General features: G+C 52.4%; 2 protein-coding genes across 5 annotated transcripts in view; both read right to left on the bottom strand.

The window, feature by feature from the left end:
- SLC6A3 (solute carrier family 6 member 3) overlaps positions 1 to 10707 on the bottom strand; it is a 31032-nt gene extending 20325 nt beyond the window's left edge. The window contains exons 1-4 of one of the 3 annotated variants that reach the window (XM_059694643.1): positions 10540 to 10707; positions 8354 to 8686; positions 6880 to 7011; positions 2545 to 2776 (exon numbers count right to left, since the gene is read on the bottom strand). In XM_059694643.1, coding sequence (XP_059550626.1) covers positions 2545 to 2776; positions 6880 to 7011; positions 8354 to 8639 — 650 coding nt within the window. In that variant the 5' untranslated portion in view covers positions 8640 to 8686; positions 10540 to 10707. Of the gene's footprint in view, positions 1 to 2544; positions 2777 to 6879; positions 7012 to 8353; positions 8687 to 10298 lie in introns of all 3 variants that reach the window. The other 2 variants (XM_059694644.1, XM_059694642.1) reach the window with 2 other exon arrangements.
- A 6867-nt stretch (positions 10708 to 17574) lies between these two features.
- The window catches only part of LPCAT1 (lysophosphatidylcholine acyltransferase 1), a 36421-nt gene continuing 29332 nt past the window's right edge, over positions 17575 to 24663 (bottom strand). The window contains exons 10-14 of one of the 2 annotated variants that reach the window (XM_059694646.1): positions 24242 to 24367; positions 23499 to 23652; positions 21735 to 21833; positions 21341 to 21482; positions 19579 to 19907 (exon numbers count right to left, since the gene is read on the bottom strand). In XM_059694646.1, coding sequence (XP_059550629.1) covers positions 19723 to 19907; positions 21341 to 21482; positions 21735 to 21833; positions 23499 to 23652; positions 24242 to 24367 — 706 coding nt within the window. In that variant the 3' untranslated portion in view covers positions 19579 to 19722. Of the gene's footprint in view, positions 19908 to 21340; positions 21483 to 21734; positions 21834 to 23498; positions 23653 to 24241; positions 24368 to 24663 lie in introns of both variants that reach the window. The other variant, XM_059694645.1, reaches the window with a different exon arrangement.

Below are 24663 nucleotides of genomic sequence, written 5' to 3' on the forward strand. Positions count from 1 at the left end.
TCCTGGGGTCTGCCTCACCTGGGACCTGCCCTCCTGGAACATGCCCTCCTGGGGTCTGCCTCACCTGGGACCTGCCCTCCTGGAACATGCCCTTCCAGGGCCTGTTTTACCTGGGTCAATAGAATTCCCTGTGTCTTTCTCTCCTCTTTCCCTCACCTCAGCCTTGGCTCTGTGTCTGCTGCCCATGTGCCCTCCTCACCTTGCCTTGGAGCCCCTGCCAGGCCTTATCACCTGGAACCTCTTTTCACCAATGAGAGAAATCTCCTTGGAACAAAACCATCTGCCCAGTGAGTGTGTGTGGGGCCCGGACCAACCCCTACATACAATCCAGCTACGTTTTGCACACACGGGCATGGGTTACACACCTAACCTGGTGGCAGGTGGCCACTTACCCTTCTGCAGGGGAAAGGAGCACGGTGGCCCACAGGGGTCACAGCCCCCAGGCTGAGAGGGTGTGGCTGGGGAGAAAGCACGTGGCTCTCCTCAGGACTGACCGTGAACTGCTTCTAGGATGCTGTACCCACTGGTTTTACCTCAGACACTTCAGGCTGCTTTGAGAATTAGCCCCTCGTCTGTGCTGGCCAAGTCCCTTCCCCAAGACTAAAAAGTCCTCTTGTCTGAAGTTGTGTGAAATCCCACAGACACTCCAGAGGACAGGCCCTGCAGATGCTGTCAGCCGGAGAGGAGCCGGCAGCCATGCCAGCCACTGCAGGATGCCACCGGGCACAGGGAAGGGCAGGTGCTTCCCAAGAGCAGGCGCACAGTAGGATGAGGACAGGACGTCTGAATAAGATGGTTTGGGGCTGAAAAGCAGACATTTCCAGAGTGTAAGTGGCCTGGAGGACCAAACAGGGATGGCCTGGGATGTCACCAGCCTCGGCAGAGATCTAACACTTCCACTTCCTGCAGCTTTCCTTCTCCAGGTGTGTTTATTGTCATGGTTCTTGGATCCGGATAAGGGAGCCTTTGAGGCGGGCCAGGCATGCACTGGGCTGCACCTACACTGTCACGTTGGATCCCCACTGCAGCTGTGTTGCCCCATTTACAGCAAGGACCCCAGGAACTGAGAGGGTAAGAACACTATCCAACCCAGAGACAGCCAGCAGCAGAGCCAGGACCTGGACCCCGGCAGCCTAACTCTGAACCTGTGCTCTGCCGGGGGGTGGGGTGGGAGGGGATGGCTGCCATGGAAAGGTGAGAGGCCTCCACTCTGGCCATGAGGGATTGTCATCATACCAACTAGAAAGCTGGACAAAGTACACCAAACGAGTATTTGCAGATGTGGGACTGGAGATGACAACGCCCCACTTCCCACCTGGAGGCACCTTCCGCCCCTCCCCAATGAGCACAGCATGGGGTCTTGCTGGGTAGAGCTTAGGGAGCCTCAGGTGCTGACAGGTTCTCCACAGAAGCCCACTGACTCAGTCACAGGGTGAGACCCTGCAGGTCTCCGAGCCCAGGCAGGGCTGAGGCCCACTGAGCTCCCACCAGCCACGGTAGGGGACTTGCCGATCACATGGAGAGCTCAACAGACCCTGGAAGGGTCACTGCAGTAGAGGTGATAAACCATTCCCAAAGCAAAGGCTGCCCCAGAAGCATTTCAAGAAGTTTCAAAAGGAGAAAATTGTACCACCAGCAAATTAACTTCCTACCAGAGCAAATCCAACACTCATTACGGGAAGATTACAAAATTACCAGACAACAAGAAGCAAGAAAATGTGACCTACAGCCAGGAGAAAATCGATCCATAGCTTCCTCATACCAAATACAAAAAACCACTCAAATGGGTAAAAGACTAAATGTGAGAGCTGAAATTATGGAACTCTTGGAAGAAAACACAGGCATAAATCTTTAAGACCTTAGGTTTGGCAATGGACTTTTTATAAAAAAAAAAAAAAATCAACTTATTTAAACAAACAAAAAAACCCTAGTTCATTCATTTTGTTCTAACCCCTGCCCCTACCTATATCAGCACCAATCAGTTCTCCGTATCTATGAGCTTAGCTTGTTTTTGTTGAGTTTGGGCTATGATTTTTTTGATAGGGCACCAAAAGCACAAACAATAAAAGGAAAAAATAAATAACTGACTTTATCAAGATTAAAAACTTTTGTGCATTAAATGACACTATCAACCTCCAAAAATATCTTGTGAATCAAAGATAGATCACAATGCAGATCAGGGAACACTTTGAACTGAATGAAAATGAAAATACAACATATGGAATATTGCTAAAGCAGCCTCTTAGAGGCAAATTCGTAGCTTTAGATTTGTAGCTTTATAATTTATATTAGAAATTAGGTGAAGGCCTGCTAGCCTTCCATCTGTGCTGAGGACTCATGCTAGCTTTGTCCCACAAAAACCCCAAGGGAACGGAACACGGGCACAAGACAAAGAAAGGGTCTTCTCACACCCCTGTGAGGCAGCAGGGGCGGTGGCTGACCCCTGGGCTGCCATAGAGAGCTTGGCTCCGCGTCCTTCCCTTCCTGAGGCAGCCACAGCCAGTGAGGAGTCATCGCACCCAGAGGAGCAGACCTCCCACTTACTCAAAGTACTCGGCGGCAGGCGTGGTCCTGAAGCTGTCGTTGAGGCCGGAGCCGTCAGTGGTGTTGCCGAAGTGGGCGTCTGTGCAGTTGGGGCTGTTCCAGGTGTTGTTGCAGTGGGTCCAGGGCAGCTCCATGGTGAAAGAGGAGAAGAAGTAATGCAGCGCCCACGCGATGATGACGTTGTAGAAGAAGCCAACGTAGAGCGAGATCAGGATGACCGTGAAGCCCACACCTAGGGTGGCGAGAGCACACAATCAACAGAATGCCCCTTCCCACCTTCCCTTACAGGAGACACTGCCACCTGTGCCAGCTGTTCGCCACCATCCTGATATCAGGCAACATCCTTAAATACACAGGGGAAGATAGTGAAAGGGCAGATGCTGGACTTTATGCTGTGACCACAGAGAGGGGCTTCCCCCTTCCAAGACCATCTATGGCCATCTCTGTCCACTCAGAGACATTCAGAGTGCCTCTGAGAGACATTCAAGATCTGAAAGGCCACCCAGGTTCACTGAAGGGTATCTAGAATCAGGTGGAATGCCTAGGGACATGAAGAGTCATCCAAGAACATGTAGGATCACCTAAGGCCACCCTGGTAGAACAGGTCATTACACACAGACATACAGGGCAACTAAGGGCCATTCACAGCTATCCACTGCCACTCAGAATCCAACAGGACCATCCAGGCTCACTTAAAGTCATCTAGGGCAGCCCTGGGTTACACTGAGCAATCCAGCCCAGAGTTATCCAGCACTACAAGGCCATGCAAAACCATCAGAATCATCCACTGCCACCTGTGACCACCCATGGCCACCCAGGATCATCTAAGGGCACCCAGAGATACAAAACACCAACAAATGTCAACAAAGGCCACCCCAAACCACTCAGGATCACCCAGAAACTTTCTGGGCCACCCATGATAATAGGGTTATCAAAGGCCATCCAGGGGCACACAGGAACACTCAGTGATTTCCAGAGCCATGCAGGGACAGTGAGAGCCATCCAGAGTTACCAGTAATCACTAAGGGACAACTCGATTCCTCCATGGCCACCCACAGCCACCCAGACTTATCTAGGCCAACTAAAACCATCCAGAACCACCAGGGCTCATCCAGGGCCACCCAGAGCCATCCAGGGCAATTCATGGCCACCCATAGCTACTCAAGACTACCCAAGGCAAACAAGGTAATATGGGTTCATTCATAGCTACCTGGGGCCACCCAAGGGCACCCAGGACCATGCATGACCATTCTAGGTGCCTCTTCTCTAAACATGAAAGTCTAGTGTTCTTGCACTGATTTGTTTATCTCCTCAATGAGCACAGCCCTGTGCTGGCTGCACAGATTCCCACTCAATAGCTGACTTTCTGTAGTTTGTGATTCCCTCAATCCCAAGTTAGGAGACAGGTGACCAGGATCCGACTGAGATTCCACCCACAGGGGCCACGTGGCACATCCTCCAGTGGCCTCAGCTCAGCCCGCCACACGGATGAGTTTCCAAAACTGGACAAAAGCCAACATGAGCTGCTAGAGCAGTGGTTCTCAACCTTCCTAATGCTGGGACCCTTTAATACAGTTCCTCATGTTATGGTGACCCCCAACCATAAAATTATTTTTGTTGCTACTTCATAACTGTAATTTTGCTACTGTTATGAATCGTAATGTAAATATCTGATATGCAGGATGTATTTAGGCGACCCCTGTGAAAGGGTCGTTCGATTCCCAAAGGGGTCGTGACCCATAGGTTGAGAACCGCTGTGCTAGAGTGTGACAGTGAGGCTGGGACTCTGAGCGAGTTACCGAGGTGCACCATGTCTGCCGACTTCTCCTCCGGGTTCTGATACTGCTGGGGTGTGGCCAAATGCCCCCATCCATGGTCTCAGCTTCTCTAGAATGGGATGCTGACAGTCATACTTCCTGTATCGACCCCAATTCATTAGGATTTAGCAGCGCTTTGAAATCCTTGGATACTATTTATTGACATTTTATAAGCAGCAAAATAAGAAATCACTTCAGCAGTTTTTTTGGAGAAAACTCTTTTTGTGGCAGGAAAAAGCTGAACTTCGGCTTCCACCTGCTAGCCCCCACCCCCGTGGGGCCACCGTCCTTTTCGTCTTCTGTAGGCCCTCGCCCGTGGGCACTCCAGAAAGAGGCAGATTTACTTTGACTCAGTGCTAGACTCCCAGGAGGAGGTGGGAGCACAGAGCTGTGTCCCATAAGAAACTATGACAGACAGACTTCGGACCGGAAGGATGCGCTTCTTAGAAACCCAGAGATACGAACTGGTCCCACTACAATCTGTGTCACAGGATGCTGGAGGCATCCCTCTTCAGCACTTCCCCAGATGGTCACTGAGGATAGACACGCTTAATTTCCGACTGGGCGCTTGAATGCTCTATAAATACTGACCACAGTGAAAGCTCATTGCTGTGCGCGGCCGCGTGACATGTCAGCGCTGCCCAGCAGAGAACACGATTAACTCATTTGTGTCTTGTCTGTTAGCCTGGGTTCGCTGCCCTCGGTGGCACCAACATTGGGCCAGTACACAGGCGCTGAAATGTCCATGCTGACACCTGCAACTCTCATCATAAGTGCCCGGTGTCTTTAGGTACCTGCACATTTCTCCTCGGGGGAATCAATGATGGTGCCGGAGGCGAATCTCAAGCAACTCATTTGAGCTTTGACTTCTGTGTGCAAACTGCACAAGGGAACACCCAGCACCTGGCACCTGAACCCAGAGGTGTCCGAATCTTGCTCTGAAGTTCCACTTGAGGGTGGGCATGAATCATTCGGCCTCGGAAAATAATGATAACGTTTTAAGATTCACCCAGCAGCCCATTAAGCAGGAATAACACACGGTGCCTGGAGGAGCTGTCACGCCCGGCCGGTCTCAGCATTTCTGCTGTGGGAGGGCGATTCCCCCATGGAGACGAACTGCAGCAGCTGTGCCATGTCCTCACTCCCGCGGCTGATCAGTCTCTATCTGAGCACACGCCCCGACCCACCCATGCGGCATCCTGGGAGGGACAATAGGGCTTCTATTTTCTTCAGAACATCAACTTTTCAAGAAACTCTAAGAAAATCCAAATCCTGGTCTTTTAATAGCCATTTTCCTAATGAACCCAGCTGTCTGCACCAGACTCCTTCTCCGGTCTCTTTGAGGGAATACCCCTGAATCCTGCGCCATCAGCTCCTGTTGGCCCCACGGGAAGTCAGATAGGATTCCATCCCACCCTGCCCCTGACTAGGTGACAGGGGCCAGTTACTCAAGCCCCCTAATCTCAGTGCCTACATCTCCAAGACACACAACACAGCGCGTCCCCTCCCCAGGGCTCTCATGAGGATGGAGCGAGGAACTGGGGAGGGTTAGTCATCGGGACTCAGCATGATGTATGTTTGCTTCATGGCGCCATGGCGTCTCAGTAGCAGCCTGGAAGGCTCAGTGAATAACTAGACAGTTAGATAGATTATGGATAAATGATAGATAATAGGTGCTATGACAGATAGATAGGTAGATAGTCGAGCTGCTAAATTACTAAAGTCAGGTAGGTTGAGGCATGAGAAAATAATTCTGTTCTTGTTTTAAGTAGCCTGGGAGCTTAAACCTTTGAACATCCAGTCCTGTATCAATGCCTGGATATACATCAAACCTCCCAATAACCCTGATTACCCCCGAAGGACTAGGGGTAGGTGTCCAGGCCATCTGACATCCAGTATCCAGACCACCGGTCATCTAGAGGATTCCCAGCTCAGACCAACCTGGGGACTAAGAATGCAGGACTGATTCTTCTCAATTGTACTTTTTAATACAAGAACCTCAGTTTTTCTTTCTTCTTCAGAACACTCTAGCTATTGCCTAGTTGTGTTTCCAATTTGTAAACCCTATGACCCTTGAATACATCTTTATTATTTATTTCTAGCCCAGAGCCTCCTGATTTTATTTATGTTCAGATGACATTTCATAGATAGATAAGTAAACAGGTGTTATACATAGATGATAAATAGGTAGGTAGGTAGATGATAGATGGTTGATAGATGATAGATGGTTGAGAGATAGATGAATGATATGTAGATAAATGGACAAATAGATAGATTATAGCTAGATATACGAATAGATTGATGGATGGATACATAGATTATAGATAGGTAGCTGACATATGGACAGATAGACAGAGGTTTGCTCTTAGGACCAAAATTCAAATGGTGTGTTCACATGCGTAGACATTTAGCAAAGCACTACGGACTGCACACGACTTGCATGGATTTGCTTTGAAAGCTCTAGAGCCGCAGCCTGGTCTGTGCCACGCCAGGTGTGAGGACGTGTCCCTACCATTACCTTTGAGTACAGGGCAGATCTTCCAGACGCCGGCAGCTCCCTCCCTGTTGAACTGCCCGAGGGCCAGCTCCATGTAGAAGAGCGGCATCCCCGCAATGACCATGAAGAGCAGGTAGGGGACCAGGAAGGCGCCTGTGGGACAGGACAGCATGGTCACTGAGGGCCTCAGGGCTCAGCCACCTCCACCAACTACACCCGTTGTGGCCCCGACCACAGTCCCTGTCCCTGTTTGTCCTGAAGCTCCCTGCCTGGCCGCCCTCCAAGGGAAGCCACAGGCTGGGTGGGTGAGTGTCCTCCATCCATGCCTAGCCCCGCTGTCATCAGTGCTCCGAACCCCTCTAAAGCTCTCAAAGTAAGCGCGCCCCTACTGAACCCCCAGTGTCCCAGGTTATGGAGTCAACCCCCGAGAGCACAGAGATGAGGCCCTGCCCACACTGTGGCTCCTTCCCCACCTTTGGCCCCTCTTGCTCCTCTGTGGAATGTCTGGCCCTCTTGAGTTGTGACTCTTCTGGGATCTGTGGGCCACCTCTGACCTTGTGTGGGTTCTGTCATCATCCCAGCTCCCAGCATTTGAAACCCGCCTCGACCGGAGGCTGCAGCCCATCCAGGGAGGTGCCTTGTTCCTCTTGGAGCTACATCCTGCCTCAAGAACAAAGTCCAGGGCCCCAGGCTCTGCTTCCTAAAGGCCCGCCTCAAACGAGAGATGGCTTTGCCAGGGCCCTCTTCCTGGGACTGGGAGGGAGGCAGGGAGACCCTGCAGCTCTGTCTGTCCTTGGGCAAGTTAATGCACTTCTGAGGCCTCGGTCTTCTCCCCTCGACCTGGGAAGAGTAATGCCAACCTACCCACGGGCATGCTGGAGGGCCCTCCTGGGACCGTCTTCCCAGCCCTTCCACTGTGCAGGGTGGTGTGGCCAAGGACTCAGAGAGGCCACTAGGGAAATGGAGCGCCAGGAGGGTAGGCATGACCTCCAACTTAACTGGTTTCTCAACTTGAATTTTTGGGGTGATCCTGCCTTATACCTTAGTTTTCTGCCGGGAGTCCAAAGACAGTCATGGTTCTAGGACTGGTTGAGTTCAGGGTGAAGTGGGAGAAGGGGTAGGGGAAGGGCAGGGCATCTTCCACCACTCCAAGCTCAAGAGCCTCACTCTGTAAGACTGTGTTAAGTCACCCTTCTGTGGCCTTTTCTTTCCAAAGTGAAAAGCACCTTTGGAAAAAGAAGGCAGGACGACAGTGCCTCCAATGGCTAACTCCTGCTTCCTCTCTCCTGGCCTCAGTATCCTCAACTATGAAGACCTGACATGGAGTGAGATTGCTCTGGACTCTGTTTCTATGTGTTTCTGTGACATACAGCTAGGGAGTCTGTGCCGGCTAATGCTAAGTTACGACCCAGTGCCATGTTGCCAGAGTGCGCCCATTGCCTAGGACTCCAGCCGAGCCGGAGAGCACAGAGAGGACGGGCGGGCAGGGACTCACCCCCGCCGTTTTTGTAGCACAGGTAGGGAAACCGCCAGACGTTGGCCAGGTCCACTGCGAAGCCAATCACCGAGAGGAGGAAGTCTATCTTCTTGCTCCAGGTCTCCCGTTCCTGAGGCTCCACGGGGGTCTGTGGGGAGTTGACGAGGGTGGAGTTGGTGAGCTGCACCCCATTCTGTTCCTTAACCAGGACAAGTTCCACCGCCTTCGGGCACAGGGCGTTGGGCTCCTTAGCCGGGGCCACGACGGAAGGCATCAGTCCCACTGGGCATTTGCTTCTACTCATGGGCAGACTGGATGGAATCTAGGATTCTGTGCTTCCTCCCTCTTGGTCTTCAGCCAGCATGAAAAATAAACACACATCGGAATGCAATGAGTTAGTAGCCAGAACTGCAGATGTACCCAATGGCCAGAGCAGAGGTCCAAGGCATTTATAATCATTTCTTTGGGGCAGAACAAATACATTCCAAGCAGCCAGGGGTGAGGACGACAGGAGATGAGTTATTTCTCCTGGGGGCTGGGGGAGACGAGCTGTGGGCACCTCAGGACAGACATCTGCTCTGCCCCCTTCCCCTGGCTGTCCTCTCTAGTCCAATGGAAGTGCAGGGCTTGTGTAATCTCTAACTTTGCTTTTAACAATAATATAAGTGGTTACCCCTGCCATACCCCACATTGCAGGGAGAGATTTACAGTCTTTAAATAGCATTCAACAGTAAGACTTTACAAGAGTGCACACCTATTCTTTCCATCATAGCAAAATCACCCACAGCGATGAAAAACTGCAATAATGATTATAACAGTTTCTCCAAGGAATGCCTACATGACCCACCCACGTACACCTGTGGCCCGGCGGCTCGCAGGCCCCACCTGGAAGAGACCGCATCATGTCAGCATTCACCTGAGGGACCATGAGCTCTTACACTTAGCAACTTTACCAGGGAGCTCATTTCCAAGCCCTGGACAATGCTGTCGGGGGAACAGAAGAAATTCCACAGGGCACCGGGAGCAAGCTGGGCCCTTCAGGCCAAGAGCGGCTTCAACTTTGACTTCTGGCATTTGGGTCCAGCAGCATTGCTGCAACAGCTCACGCACAGGTGTGCGCACATCTGCTCGCTCACATGCGCACGCACCGTGGTTGAAGCAGAAGCATAACAGGATGGAGTTTAATGGGAGTATTTTCCACTGTCTCCACGTTTGAACAAGAGCTCACAACTTATGGTCTTTATGCACCACTCCTCTGTGGCCCCTTCCCCTCTGGTGACAAACCCAACAGCGCATTCCTGAGAGCAGGACACACGGGCCAAGGGGCTGCGTCTGCTGGGAGGCAGGTGAGATTGGCCTGCCCTGCGGTGCAGGTGGAGGGGCTGGAGCCCTAGAGGTGGCAAATTCCCGCCTTTTTGCTCTGACAAGGGCCCTTGCAGTCCAGTCTGGCCACCTGCCAGGGAAGCCCGCACCCAGCACTTGGGGTGAGCTGACCCACTCCTGGAGCAGTGGCCTCAGAGTCAGGTCTGCGTAAGGAAAGCAAAACGTGGTCTCGCAGAGGAGCACAGCTGGCTCATACATGGCTGTGGTTCCCCGGTCCGTCCCTGTCTGCGCCTGTAATTAGCCTGGAAGCACAGCTCCGAGCCCCTCCTCTCACCTTCAAAATCAAAGACAAAACCCTGCACGATGGAGCATTGGCAGCGAACATCACCCGGATCGGATCCGGGGCGCTCGGCCCAGTCGGATTCCCCCTGCACCGCGTCTGGCTCAACAGGCAGGAGTCGGTCACAAACAGCTGGCGCCCTGGTGCCGGCGCCTCAGGGAAGCCGCCCCTTCCCGCTATCCCAGGAGCCTGCGCATCCCTGGAGCCGGGCGCGGCCGGGGAACGGGGTGCTCACCATGCAGGGCCAGGGCCAGGGGTCACGGGGCGCGCATCAGTCCGCAGGCCCCCTGGTGCACTCACCTCTCAGCCACCGATCGCCTTAAGGTCTCCAGAGGCACTGCCTGTCGGGGCGCGCTGTGCACCCTGGCTGTGAGCCACTTTTGGAGACGCTGTCGTCTGAGGAACGCGGCGCCTCCTGACGGTGCCCGTCCCAGCCCTGTCCTCCTCGGCTGTAACCTTGGGGTCCAGGGAGCGAACGACGAGCCCGAGGATGCGCGGGGGCGCCCGTGTGGGAAGTCACCTCGGAGTGCCCGGGCCTTACCTGCCCTCCCGGCCTCGGCTCTGCTCTGGGGTCCTGCCGCCAGGCGCCCGCGGAAGCTCTGGCTCGGGTCCCGCTGCGCTGGGCGGTCTCAGCCTCCAGGCTCTTATCTTGTCGCCGCCCCGCCCCGCCCCGCCCGCTGTCGGGGGCGCACGCCGGCCCGGCTCCGTTTCCCCGCCGCCCTGGGTGGGCGGGGGACGAGCCCTGCCTCACCCTCAACCCGCCCCTAGACATTGGGCAGGAGCCGGTGCCCACATTCCCTGTCCGCAGAACACTCTGCCCCAGATCTTGCCTGTCCCGGAGCCTCAGATGTTTGGGGGCCGGGACACCTGTGGGTCCAGGCATGGCCAGCAGGGGGGGTGGGGGTGGGGGTGGGAGTGGGGTGGCTGGGCCTGAGCCTGGCCAAGACTGTGCTCTCCCTCCCCGCAGCCCTCAGCGGCCCAATCCCCACCTGATGCTACACTTCTCCCCAACACCCAGCTCCACAGACTCCTCTCCTGTGGGGGTCCCCTTCCGAGATCCAGCGCCCAGGGGACCTCTCCCATGGAGTCCAGGCAGGTGAGGTCCTGTCTGAATCCCCAGCCTAGCTGCAGCTACCTCTGCCTTGCCCTGACCTGCAGCTGAGCTCCGGGGTCCCCCAGCCTGCAGGTACCAGGTACCAAGCTGCGGAGACCTGGTCCTTCTGTGCCGCACTGCCTGGGCAGGCAGCATGGGGTGAGTAGCAGGAGGTCTTGGCGGTTTGTGCCTGCAGCCATCGATGGGCACCAAGAGGCTCGACTCCTGCTCTCGTTGCAAACTGATTTCCCCCAAAGGTCTGGTGGTCAGTGCTAGTTCCAGAACCGAACGGAGTCGGAACCTTCCTAGCCCAGATGCCCTCTGCAAGATTTCACATCATGACGCAGAGGAATGGAGACCCCAGGCCACCAGGCCAGGTCCAGATCCCCCAGGTGTAGGATGGCTCCAAGGTGAGTGGTGGCCTCTGGTATGGCAGCTGGCTGGTGACCCAAGTTCCAGGCATTAACAGTCCTGGCGTGTGTCCTTTGATTGTCCCACTGTGCACTCACTGTAGGGGGACATCTACATTCTGTCTGGACTGCAAGTTGCGCTCAGAACTGTCATGGAAGCAGTGTCTCTTAGTCACACCCTGTCACATCCTCAGTACCATTTCCCCCACTTGTTCTTGGCTTTCACTTGGAAACTAGCATCACTGCCTTACCCACAGCCTCAAGCTGGTGACAAAACAGGGCTGATACCCAGCTGCAGTGCCAGGAACTGCTCTGCCGGCTGATTAGAATCAAGGCGTTAGAACTCATAAGGTGGTGTATCAGTCTTCTCCAGCTGCTATAACAAAAATGCCACAGACAGTGTGACTTATAAACAATGGACATTTCTTTGTCACAGTTCTGGGGGTTGGAAGTCCAAGAGCAAGGCAGGGGCATACTCAGTCTCTGGTGAGGACCCACTGCCTGGCTCACAGGCATCTCCCTGCTGTAACCTCACAAGGCAGAGGGCCAGGGGCTCTCTGGGGCCTCGTTTATAAGGGCATTAGTTCCATCATGAGGACTCTACCTTCATGACCCAATCACCTCCCAAAAGCCCACCTCTTAGCACCATTGCATTGGATGTTAGGACTCAATTTAAGGATTGGGGGGATGTACACAGTGCAGTCCATAGCACTCGGGGTTTCAGGAGATGGTGATGTGCCACCTTGTCTGTACACACCAGCGACCCTCACACAGGCTCTCTCCTCACACATGCTCATCAGCACAGGTTCCCTGGGACAGGAGTAATCAGTGATAGGACCTTCATCAACAGTGTCCAGGAAATAAGTGGCCATCAAGGAAACCATTGTCCTTTAACCAGTGGACACAGGGTAGAACTCATGAGTTCAGATATGTATTAAACACACAAACACAAAGAGAGAACAAAAAACATCAGGCAGGAATGCAAGCCAGGCAGGGGTGCAACTGTGTGTCTCCAAGTGTCCCTAGTCCTATTGGATCAGGGCCCACGCTGATGCCCTCATTTTAACTTGGTCACTTCTGTAAATACCTCCAAATGAGGCCACATTCTGAGGTCCTGGGCTAGGATTTCAACATATGAATGGGGGTTGGGGCACAATTCAAGCCACTCTAAAGAGGAACCTTAGCAGGCCTGCTCTGGAGGGAGCAGCTCAGAACATGACATGCCCCAAACCATGCTCTGCTGTTTGGCAGCCCCTGTCTCTGTGAAGGAAAGCCACCAGCAAACCAGGCACCGCCCTGGTTGGTGCTCCTCTGCGAGCAAGAGGCCAGCTGCTGTCTTGCTCTTGGAGTCCAGTGCAACCCTGACTGCCACGTCCAGTGCATCTTAGGGCCGTCCTGTTGGTGACTGGGCTCTACAACACTGCACCCCCCCCCGCCCCCCCCCAAGCTGCATTTCCCAAATGCCCTGGCCAGCAGGGCTCAGGTCAGGGTCTGCCACTAGTGGGCGCACCTGCTGCGTTTGAGGGGGAGGAGACCCAGGCAGCCGGATTGGGTTCCCTGAGGCTCCTCAGCGCTGGGTACCGACACCCCTCCCACCTTTGTCCCTCCAAACCATCTAACAATTTTTAACCGAATTCTCTGCATGAAATCCCTCTCTGTTTATAATTTGTACAGTGGCTGGTGCTCCTTAGTCAGCTTGGGCTGCTGTAACAGAGCGCCCCAGGCTGGGCAGCTCAAACAACAGATGTTTGTTTCTCTCAGTCTGGAGGCTGGAAGTCCAAGAGAGTGCTGGCACGGTGGGGTTCTGGTGAAGACCCTGGGGCTGTGTCCTCACACGAGGGCGGGGGAGGGGGTGGGGGGAGAGAGGGGAACAGGTGAGAAAAATGGGGGGTAGGGGAAGAGAGGGAGTCAGTACACCTCTGATCTCTCCTTATAAGGGCACTGATCCCATGGGGAAGGGGCACTCTCTTGACCTCTAAATGGAGTCACCTCCCCAAGCTCCACCTCCTAATACATCCTCCTTCGGAGGGACCCTGGGGGGAGCACGAACACTCAATGCACAGCAGTCCCAGACCATAATGTTTTTATTATTCAAACTGAGCTATAGTGTCCTAGGACTTCATTCTCTTACTTGGAAATCTTTTTGTTTTCTCTTGAGTTAATAATTGCCTGTTTTTCCATTGGTTAATTTTCCATGTTCCAATCATCCATTCATCTCCAAACTCTCAACGGAAGTATATATCTTCTCTCAGTCTGGAGGCTGGAACATCAGTCACCAACACCAGGCAGAGGCTCAAATAGCAGCAACAATAAAAGCGAGCAGAGTGCCGCCTGGGCTGTAGTGCATCCAGAGGAGGTACATACTTCTGTTGGTGAGCTCTTCAGAACCACTCACTCCACCTGAGGCACTGGCTGGACAGCCCTCAGCTCTAGGTTCAGCTGCTGGTTTTCTGACTGGAGAAAATCAGCGCAAACCCTGGTCTATGCCACAGCTGATGCAGTCAACACCCACTTCCCCACCACCCCTGCCCGCACAGTGTTTGGAAAGATCAGAAGAGACGCTTTCCATTAACTGACAGGGTCAGCAGCACACCTTCATGGTCTTACCTCAGCACTGCGTCAACTACCCTGCTCCCTGCTGCCATTTCTCGTCCCAGAAACCTCTGTCATCCTTCCACGCCACCGAGGATCCCATCAGCCCACTGTGTGGACATGTGGCTGCACCAAGCTGGTGGGCAAGGAATACAAAATAACAAGATAATTGGTGAGACACCTGCTTGCTAAAGACTGAAAAAAGGAAAGATGAAAGGCCCAGGCTTGCCATTGGTGAGGCTTCGGTGAGTGCACTGGTCTGTGACCCGTCCACATGGAAGGCAAGTTGCATATCTGATGATCCCACTCCCAAGAAAGGACGTTTATCACATGCATTCGAAAACAATGTGTGTTCTGCTATTCATGGGTGGACAATGGTATAACATAGAATAGGTCAGCTTAGCTCATATTGTTTCCAGTCTTCTATGTCCTTACAAAGCTTTCATGCTTGTTCTCAGCTACTGGGAGAGGCGTTGGTATCTCCCAGTATAAGAGTGTGGACTGGTTTCCTTCTGGTTTATCCTCCTGCTTCACCCTGTGGAAGCTGTTTCCAGGGGCATACACACTTAGGATCGCATGTCCTCCTGGGGATCTGAATCCTTATCATGTAGTGATTTTGCTGGACCTGCTCACAACCTGTGCTCTGAAGTCAAATTTGCTGTTAAAACAGCCACTGCATGTTTCTTTTGATTAGAGCGAGCACCCATTCTTTTCCTTTTAGCTGATTTGTGTTTTCATATGTAAACTGTGTTTCTTATGCGCATGATATAGTTGGGTCTTGCTTTTATATCCAAGCTGACAGTTTCTACTATTTGGGGTGGGGGTGGTGGAAGCGGTATTTAGACCATTTACATTTAATGTGAATATTGATGTGGTTGTGTTTAAATCTAAATTGACTATATGTTTTCTATTTTTCCAATGTGTTCTCTGTTCCCCTTTTCTCCTTTTCTGCTGTCTTTTGTATTGAGTTTTAAAATTTTTAGTTTCCTCTTCTTTTGTGGGATTATTAGCCAAATCTCTGTTGTGTTATGTTAGTGGTTGCTTTTGACCTTTGACCAGCATCGAACCCAGGACCCTTCAGTCCACAGGCCGATGCGATATCCACTGAGCAAGACTGGCTAGGGCTCAATCTTCTTTTAAAGAGATTTAAATAATGCTCAGTCAGTGTGGCTCAGTGGTTGAGTGTTGATGCACAAACCAGGAGATTATAGTTTGATTCATGGTCAGGGCACATGCCCTGGTTGTGGGTTTGCTCTCCAGTAGGGGGCGTGCAGGAGGCAGCTGATCAATGATTCTCATCATGGATGTTTCCATCACTCCTTCGCCTTTCCTCTCGACATCAATAATTAATAAATAAAAAAAGATTTAAGTAATAAGAAAAAGTGCTTATATTTGCCTATGTGATTACCATTTCTGGTCCTCTGCATTCCTAGTGTAGGTCCAGATTCAAAGTGCTATGATTTTCTCTCTGGTTTAAGGACTTATTTCAACATTCCTTGTAGTGAGGGGCTGCCAGTGATGAGTTCTTGCAGCTTTTATATGTCCAAAGCAGCTTTATTTCTCTTTGGAAAAATATCTTTGCTGAGTAAAGAATTCTAGGTTGGCAGTTGTCTTTTTCTCTTCCTGTTTTGTAGATGTTGCTCCACTGTCTTCTAGTTGGTCTCATTCCTAATGAGAAACCTGAATATTTTTGTTCCTTGCATGAAATGTGTCTTCTCTCCTCTGGTTGGTTCTCTCTTTACCCTTTGTTTGAACACGGATGTGCCTGGTGTGGTTTCCATCATGGTTCCTGTGCTTGGACTTCACTGAGCTCCTTGGATCTGTGGATTCACGGTTTTCATCAAGTTTGGAAAAGTACTTCTCTAAATATTTTTTCCAGTTTGCCCCTTTCCTTGGAGAAAGTTCCACAGCTCACTGATGCCCGGTTCACACTTTCATCTTTTCTTTGTTCTGAATGGTTTGTACTGCTGTGCCTTCAAGTCCACTCACCGTCTGTTCTTGTGATGTCAAACCCACCGCTACTCAGCCTGTGTATTTAGCATTTCAAACATTGTAGTTTTCATGCTGGAATTTCAAACATTGTAGTTTTCATGCTGGAATTCATATTGATCCCATAAAAGACCTCGCATGTCTCTACTGAAGATATTCAATCTTGTCTTTCGCTGGCTTTCTAAACAAGGTAATACAGTGACGTTGTATAACAAACGGACTTCACCCAATTCCATCATCAGAGTCATTTCTGGGTCTGTTTCTACTGATTACTGATCATTGTTTCCTGCCTTTGTTGTTGTTAATGCATCTAGGGATTGGATGCCAGGGATTGTGACTTCTACTTTGCAGGGTGCTGGATAATTTTGCATTCCTGTGAATATCCTGGAACTTGGCTTGGGGCTGCAGGTGAGTTACTGATATACAGCCTGGCCATCCTTTCAGGTCTTGCTTGGAAGCTGTGTTCAGCTGGACCAGGGCAATGTTTTGCCTATTTCCTCGCTACTGAGAAAAATACCCATCAGAGTTTCCCACTAGGGGGGAGGGTGGATTCAATCTCTGTTCCTCCATTTCGATTGGAAACAAAATTTTGGATTCTTACTCTTTTATTACATGTAAGAGAATTAATCAGAACCTAACCAGCTCTTGACAATATTAAATGGCAGAGATGGCCCTGTTGTCAGTACTGAGCCAGCCCGTGCATGGGTCCCACCACAGCCTGTTCCAATCACAACGCAGGAGAGCTGAACACATAGAAGCGACATTCCCATCCACCTGCAAGCCACCATGCCCACTTTCATGCCATTCAATGCCCATGGCTGTGGTGACCTTTCGTTTCGACTGCAAAGCTGTGTCCATCTCTGGATGTAAAATGTCCAGATCCTGTCTTTGCTTTATCCCTTTCCTTTACTTAAAACAAATCAATTTAACCAATTTCAAAGGCAAGACTCATTTATTATGTTAAAAAGGGCCTACAAGCACAAAGAAGTAACAGCGGCTGCTGCGTGAATGTAGTCCCTGTGCGTGTCCTCCTCCTGTCACTTCTGTGGGGCTCCTGACTCACTTCTGCGAAGAAACCTCATCCCTGAGTGTTACCTGAGTCCTGAGCCAGTGGCCACACACCCTCGATGTTCTCTTGTACAGTGTTTGGGATTGGAATACAACAGTTCTATCTGCTTTACTTTTATTTATAAATCCTTTACGGATTTAAAAGAAGGACGGCAAAGTGTGTTTAAGGTGTATATGCTCAACATACAGAAATTACAGAACCAGGGAGACAGCTACGCAAGTCTGAGTTCTGGGAAATGCCACCACTGCCCACAGGGTATCGAGCCACTCCACAGTGCCCCTTCGCTATCGAGAAACTGCTTCTACAGAATTTTAATCACTGTGCTTCCCAAACATGCTAGAATCTCATCTTGACCGCCTCTCCTGTCACAGCCTAAGAAATGTTATCTTTCTAATAAAAAAACTACACGTAACAAAGAGCATCTTCAAGTACATAGGACTACATTTTATTCATTCCGTTACAAACCCAAAGTTCTTCACATGGCACCCTTTCCAGCAGGGCCCCACGTTCTAGCAGGACCCCCCATCCCAGCAGGACCCCCATGTCCCCACAGGGCCCCGCATGTGGAGGGGCCAGGGCTGCACTTGGCCGTGTCGTCTCATACTAATGGGGTTTATTCCGACACTATGTACATTCACAGTTCCGAATGCCATTGAGTCACTACAAGAAAGAAAAGGGATCAGGAGGAGCAAACATCCATTCAAAGTCTGTTTTTCAGAGATTTTTTTCCTGAAAATGCACTGTGGCATTTCATTCAAAAAACCCTTCATGCACAGACCTGGAGGATGGAGGCCAAATTCAGGCCCCCTCCCTCAGAACATCTTAGTTTACTCACCTCCTTCATTGGTCATTGGTGGGTTTTTCTCTTTGAAAAATGAATCTTTATACATTTTATGATTATAAAATTAACCACCGTTAGCCACCGAGGCTGCATCTGAGTTTCTGTGGTGTCCAGCAGCCCGAGTACCCCTGATGGCCCTCAGCACCCGCCCCCTGTGTGCGTCCTGGCTGGCAGTGAGCAGCTGAAACAGGGGGAGGGGACAGCTGAACCGGAGTTAAGGGTTTTCCTGGCGTCTACTGGTAGAAATGCACGTCATGGATGCCTCGGGAAATCAGTAAACATCTTCCCTGTGCTTCTGGCCCTGGTGGTCACTTTCAGTAGAGATGCCCCAAATACAAAATTCAATTCATTTTAGAAAAAAAAAAATTCCCCCCAAAGGAACCCAGAGGCTTTGCTTCAGGACACCAACTGGAGTCTGTGGTTTTGATTGTGCTTTAAGGACAGGTTCCAATTCTGTCCTAAACAAGTGAACCAAGGGGATTTCAGGAAGAACAAAGGCACCACCAGCACAGTGTCCCCCTTCTGGTGCCAGGAGACTGCTCCTCCTCTGTCCCAGGGCGGGACTGGAGTTGGTCCCTGACAGACCTATGCGGCCTCGTGACCCTGACAGGCGGGGCATCAGCCTGAGGCAATCACCAGCTCTGCTGCTCTCCAGTTTCCGCCCGTCCGTCTGTCCGTGCAGCTCAGCAGGGGCAGCTGCTTTGTCCACTCACCAGAGCGGAGCAGGGGAGGGATGGCCACCCTCCGAGCAGGACGCGCTGCCCCAGGGCTGCTGGAGGTGCACAGCCAAACATGCCACCCATGTTCAATGCCTCGGAGCTGACACTACAGTGAAGTAAATGACGTCATATTAAAACAGAAATACCAAGCTGGTAACGATTATAAAAAAAAAGAGGGGGATTCAAAAGGATTAAGGATGGGAGATAGCAGTTCTGGGCTGGAACTCCTGGTGGCCCAAACAGGAGGGAAACTGACCTGGTGGAGAGGCCAGAGAGAGTGAAGTCAAAGCCACAGACAGCCTCAGAGTCTATCAAAAAAAGGGCCCATAAATAAATATCCTCTGACCCTCAAAGGAAAATGAAGTAGAAAAACAACTTTCTTCTTTTAAAAAAAATGCTGAATGTTTCCTGTAGTATCTAAATGAGGTTTATAAAATACTCATGAACTCCCACAAATATAAAAATGTTTAAAAACCGCTGGCGGGCCAGCCACACTGTGACTCCACAAGTCGACACAGGGTTTGTCTGGAATTGAACACATGCCACATGCCCCGCTTTTTGAGTGTGCATGGAAGCTGCCTGTCTGTGCACATGCCTCGAACTGACCAACAGGGGCCGCGTGGAAAGAGTGAGATGACAATCTGAACCCAGGACACTTGAAAACAAGCCACACCTGGTGTCCACCCACCCCTTGAGGACCTGCCCGCAGGGAGACCCCTGAGCCCTGCCAAGGTGGGTAGGACATGCCCCACGCGGTCTTGCTGTGAGGAGTCCGGGTGGAGTGAGCATAAGGTTTCCTTCCAGATGCCCCGCAGGCGCCCCTCAGGCCGGTGCCCCACAGAGGAGCAAAATGGAAACACCCCAGCCTCTGGCACTTGGGCCTGGGGACAGTGACCGAGCAGCCGACATGGAGAGTGGAGCCCGGAGATGGTCACAGCAGAGGGCTCGTGGCCATGCGGAGGTGGGTGGCGACTGCCGGGGAGCAGTCTCGTCTCTCCAGCACCCTCAGTCCTAGTCCAGTTTCTTCCGCACAGGCTTCCTCCCAGCATCCGAGTTCTCGGGGCTGAAGTCAGCACAGAAGCCGTTGGGGGTGAGAGCGGGAGGCGTCTGTGCACAGCTCTCGAAAGGCGGCTGGTCAGGGTACAGATACTCCTCTGCAAAGTCGGGGTATGTTTCTGCAAACCTGCCGAAGTCGGCTGGAGAGACGAGGGCACATGGTTACAGGGGCTTCAGGAGCAGACATCTAGAGTCTGGAGCTCTTCCCTGGGCCTACGTGACTCCCCCCCCCCCCCCCCCGCCCCGTACACCCCCACCACCCCCACTCACCGCCCCGCCACCGCTCTGGCAGGGGTGGGGTTTGTGTTCATGGTCTTAGAGGTGAGGACAAGACCCACACTCAGTTTTTCTCTGCTGCGCATAAAATCATAGCAAAAGCAAAGGGGCAGCCACTGTATCTACTCAGTTACTCTTGCTTGGGGGAAAGCTAAAGAAATGGCACAATTCTGGGCACTCTGGGGACTCAATGCATGTGAGGGAGGTGCTGCTTATCACAAGAGCTGGTTCAGGGTCAGGACGAGCGTCCGTGTGGTGACTGATACGCCATGAGGCAGATGCTACTGATGGATGTCTGACTGGAGACCATGAGTGCATGGAGGGTCACCCTGCAAGCTGGTCACAGGGCCTGAATGCCTCCCTGCCTGTGCATCTCCCAGTGGCCAGGGCTGGTGTTGAGTGGAGAGCACCCTCAGGCTTGCATTCAGGCATCCTGAGAGCAGGTGATGCTCAGAGGCCTTGGGTGTAGAAGGCTGCAGGCTCCAGGGTCATCCATGTCTCCTTGTAGGAAACCTGGAACGGCCTTTACTGGAAAAGTCTGCAGCTGATCAGGCTCATCACCAACCTCACTAACAACCCCCAAATCCACTGGGAAGCAGGGCCTACTTTAATGCAGACACACACACACACACACACACACACACACACACACACACACACAAATAACAACCACCTCCCACCCCACACCCGTGCCTGACATTTGGATGCAATTTTAAAACATGTCCAAACAAGACGTGCACGATGACCTTTCTTGAGCAAATGTCTGCTAGTTTTTCAGCAAGAACACTTACTCATTGTGAAATGCGCACTCTGGCCAGTGCCCTGAGCAGAACGCCTTCCGAGATCCTACTGCCCAGCCCCCCAGCTACAGGCGGGTTTCAGGTCCTAGCCCCCCAGGATCCGGGCCAGCCTGCTCTGTGCAGCCACAGGTGATGAAGCCAAACCTTCTAGAGAGGAGCAGTCCAGCAGAGTCCTCAGGGAAGGTGACTTGCTCCGGCACTGAACCCTGATGGCAGAGGCCCTGCCCTGGCCTGGCACACGTGCCCACAGCCCCCAGGACGACGTTCATCCTGGTCCCAGGTCTACGGGGCTTGGAATTTGGCTCTATTCATCGCCTGCAGAAGTCAGATTGAAAGCTCCCACCCTTCCTGGCCAGGTTTTAGGAAGAACCTTCCTCCTGATAATCTCTGTTGCAGAAGACACAGGGTGACCTGACAAGCACAGGTGGGTGGGGGTTCCATGTGTGTCCTCACTTCTGGCACCAGTGGGCCACCCTCCCTGCTCCCGGGCCTCTCACCAAACGTGATCCTCCCCTTCTCCTCCTGGTCGATGGCCCGAAAGAGGTCGGTCACGGTGAGTTCTGCCACCCCTAATGCCGTCTTGAGGATGCTGGACAGGGCGTCCTCGTCTATGCTACCATCCTCCTGAGACCCGTACATCTGCAAAGCAAGGTCACCCCGAGGTCTCCTCCTCCATCCTCAGGCCCCGCCGGGCCCACTGCCTGCCCAGGGTGGCCTGTTCCTCCTCCCGGAGGCCCTGACCCACCTGGCAGCATGGCCAGAACCAGCGTGCCGCCCTAGGGAGTGCTGAGCCCCTTAGCGTGACCCGCCCTCCCACCTACAGGTGTGCTCCACCTGTAACCCACGTCTCACTGTCCCCATAAATTAAACTCATGTGAACCCCGCACTTGCCTTGAAGGCCAGCTGTATGGTGTCCAGGGTCTGGGCAGGCCGGCAGACGACAGACAAGGCGACCACGTACTCCCGAGGGTCCATCTCGCCACTCCCGCTCTGCGAAAGAGAGACGCTCTGTCAGGGGCAGTCCGGCACCTCCCTGGGAGCTGGGGTTCAACACTGGCTGCTGAGTGTCAACACAAGGTTATTTTCACACAAACTTGAGATCATGTGTCTACATGGACAGAGCATCTGAAGTACGCTCCTAACCACTGGCTTCTCCACTCTTTAGGCTGCTAGAATGAATCTTCAGTGTGACTGTCACATGAAGGCACGCAGGAAAGTATGTGCAGCATGACGACTGTTGCCTGCCTTCCAGAAAAACAGACCTGCCCACGGGGCTCACTTCTGGGCTCTGAAACCTAGCCTGCTAGTGACCACACAGTGAGTGTGCAAATCAAAGGTGAGCCCAAGGTGATGACACCACACAGGCCGAGCACACTGGGTCCCACGCCTATGCCTCTGACTCTGGGAAGGTGTTTAATCTTGGGTCTGAGGCTCTCTGTGAAATGGAGGATATTCCTACCTTGTAAGAACACTGTGCCCTTGACACTGTGAAAAATAAAAATGAACCCACACACTGTGGCAAGATGTCCGGTGCTCAGTGATGATAATGCATCACCAAGATGTCACCAGCTGAAACCATGCTCACTCTTGTATTTCAAACCTGACCTGTTGTCACAGTGCCTGAGTGAGATGTAGCCACAAACCCACCCCACAGCTGCTTTACACCAGGAGTCGCCCACATGGGCCGCCTGCTCAACTGCACACTGTGGTGCCACAAACCTGCACACTCATGGGGTCTCTAAAGCCCACATCACTCACCAGCCTCTTTGAGTTCCACCACGGTGCACCTTGTGGCCACACAGAACATGCAACGTTGTCACACGGAATATGCTGTGTTGCACACACATGAAATTCTAAGTGTTCACACAGAACACACTATGTTGTCCACATGCTACATGCTCCATTATTCACACAACATACTACGTTATTCACAGGGAACATTCGTGGCTGAAGGAGCCCCTTCACACACACTGTGCCACGCTGACTGCTCCTACAGGACGTACCGCACAGGGGTCTGCACTGCGATTCAAACGTCCAGAGTGGCCAGGCGTGGGTGGTTTCTGGCTACATGGCAGCCTGCCCTCCTGGCTCTCTGTCTCCCCCACTCCCAAACATGAAAGGCCACCCCCATTCCCAGAGCTGCAGTGACGTGTTGACTCTGTGCAGCCAGCACATACGACCGACTACGATGTGTGTGGTGGAGAGGGGAGGGGTTGCTCTCTAGGGGGAGACCCCCAAGCTTTAGACTGAGGCGATGGGGAACCACTAAGCCGAGCATCCAGAAAGAGGCCATGCTTAGAAATTCTGAAGGCCTGGCTGGGCTGGTCAGTGGAGGCCTCTGGGAAGGGACACGGCAGGGGCTAGGCCAGCACTGCTGTGTGATATCACTCAGCCTTTTAGTGATCTGATCTAAGGAAACACACACTACAGACATGTTTATCAGCACATGCTAACTGAAATGGCAGATTCTTTGTGCATTTAAAACCATGGGAGAAAATACTCCCGAGGACAGGGTAGGCTGGTAGGATGGGGCCACTGAGGGGTGGTTTTTCCTTCTCTACTTCCAAAACTGTCAACAGAATGTTTATATTACAAGGAAAACAATGTATACTTTGAAGCCAAAGGTTTTGCCACCGCCACTGGGTGATGTGCTACCTCGTCAAACAGGGAGAACATGTCGGCCAGTGGGTCGGAGACAGGCACTTCCAGGTAAGCCGCAAACTCCGAGACGTTGATCTTTGCCCCCCTCTTCATTCCAGCACTTTCCGCGTATCTATCCAGATCTTTTTCAAGTTTTTCTGGTTTTAGGCTAAATAAAGAGAGAGGAAGTTTTTTTTCAATAAAATCACAGAATGCCAAAAATAGGAGGCTTACTGTTTTAAGACCCAACAAATTATCAACATGACTTATAGACCAAGCTGCTAGTTTTCAAGAACAGGCTTCTAATAACTTGAAGGCACGCAATGCTCTGCCTAAGCATGTACACCCCTCGGCAGGGCGGCCTGTGAGCAGGACGTCCTTCGGGGGCAGCTCCAGAGAGCATGGCACCAGCCATGAGGGGCTTTTCGGGACTTCAGTGTGGGCTGAAGTTGGCATAGAAAAGAGGAAAATGACCAGACTGCCAGAACAAGCACTCCAGCTCTCCTTGATGCCCTGTCTCGAGTGACATCGGGCAGCCCCAGGCGCAGCTGTGACCTCCAGCGTGGTCCCCAACACCTGCAGGGTGGAGGCCCCTGTGCGGTTCTGCCCGGAGTTCTGGTCCAGCACCAAGCTTTTCCTCACTGCTGAACACATCGCACCTGCCCTGTCACACATCACAGCCCCAACGCTTGTCACGGCATTCGAGGGAGTGCCCTTTCTGACGAACTGATCATGAGTCAAAAAACCCAGGCACTCACCCCAGGCCCCGCACCAGCCTGGCGAATTCCAGAAGGCAGGTGTCTGCAGGGAGCCGAAGCTGTCCTTCCGCCAGGGCCAGCTGGCAGTCCTCAAAGGTGTAGTCAGTCACGGAGACGCCCAGGGCCCTGCAGCAGAGAGGAGGCCCTGCCGTGAACGTCCTGCACGGCAGCGGTCCCAAGTCACAGGAGCCCCTGTGGTCTCTTTGAGTCTGCTCCGATGGCAGACACCCTGGCAGAGGCAGTGCTGCATGCGTGTCCTGCACCCTGCTCTGAGCCCCTGGGGTACCTCCTCACACAGCGGTTAGTACGTGAGGGAGGACTCTGAACGCCGAGATGCACAGAAGGGCAATGTGGGAAGGTCATGTTTAGTACTGAACATAAATGCCTAATCGCTGACCCTAAATTTCAATTACTTAGAACTT

Source organism: Myotis daubentonii, chromosome 4 (genome assembly GCF_963259705.1).
Source record: "Myotis daubentonii chromosome 4, mMyoDau2.1, whole genome shotgun sequence".
Taxonomy (NCBI): Eukaryota; Metazoa; Chordata; class Mammalia; order Chiroptera; family Vespertilionidae; genus Myotis; species Myotis daubentonii.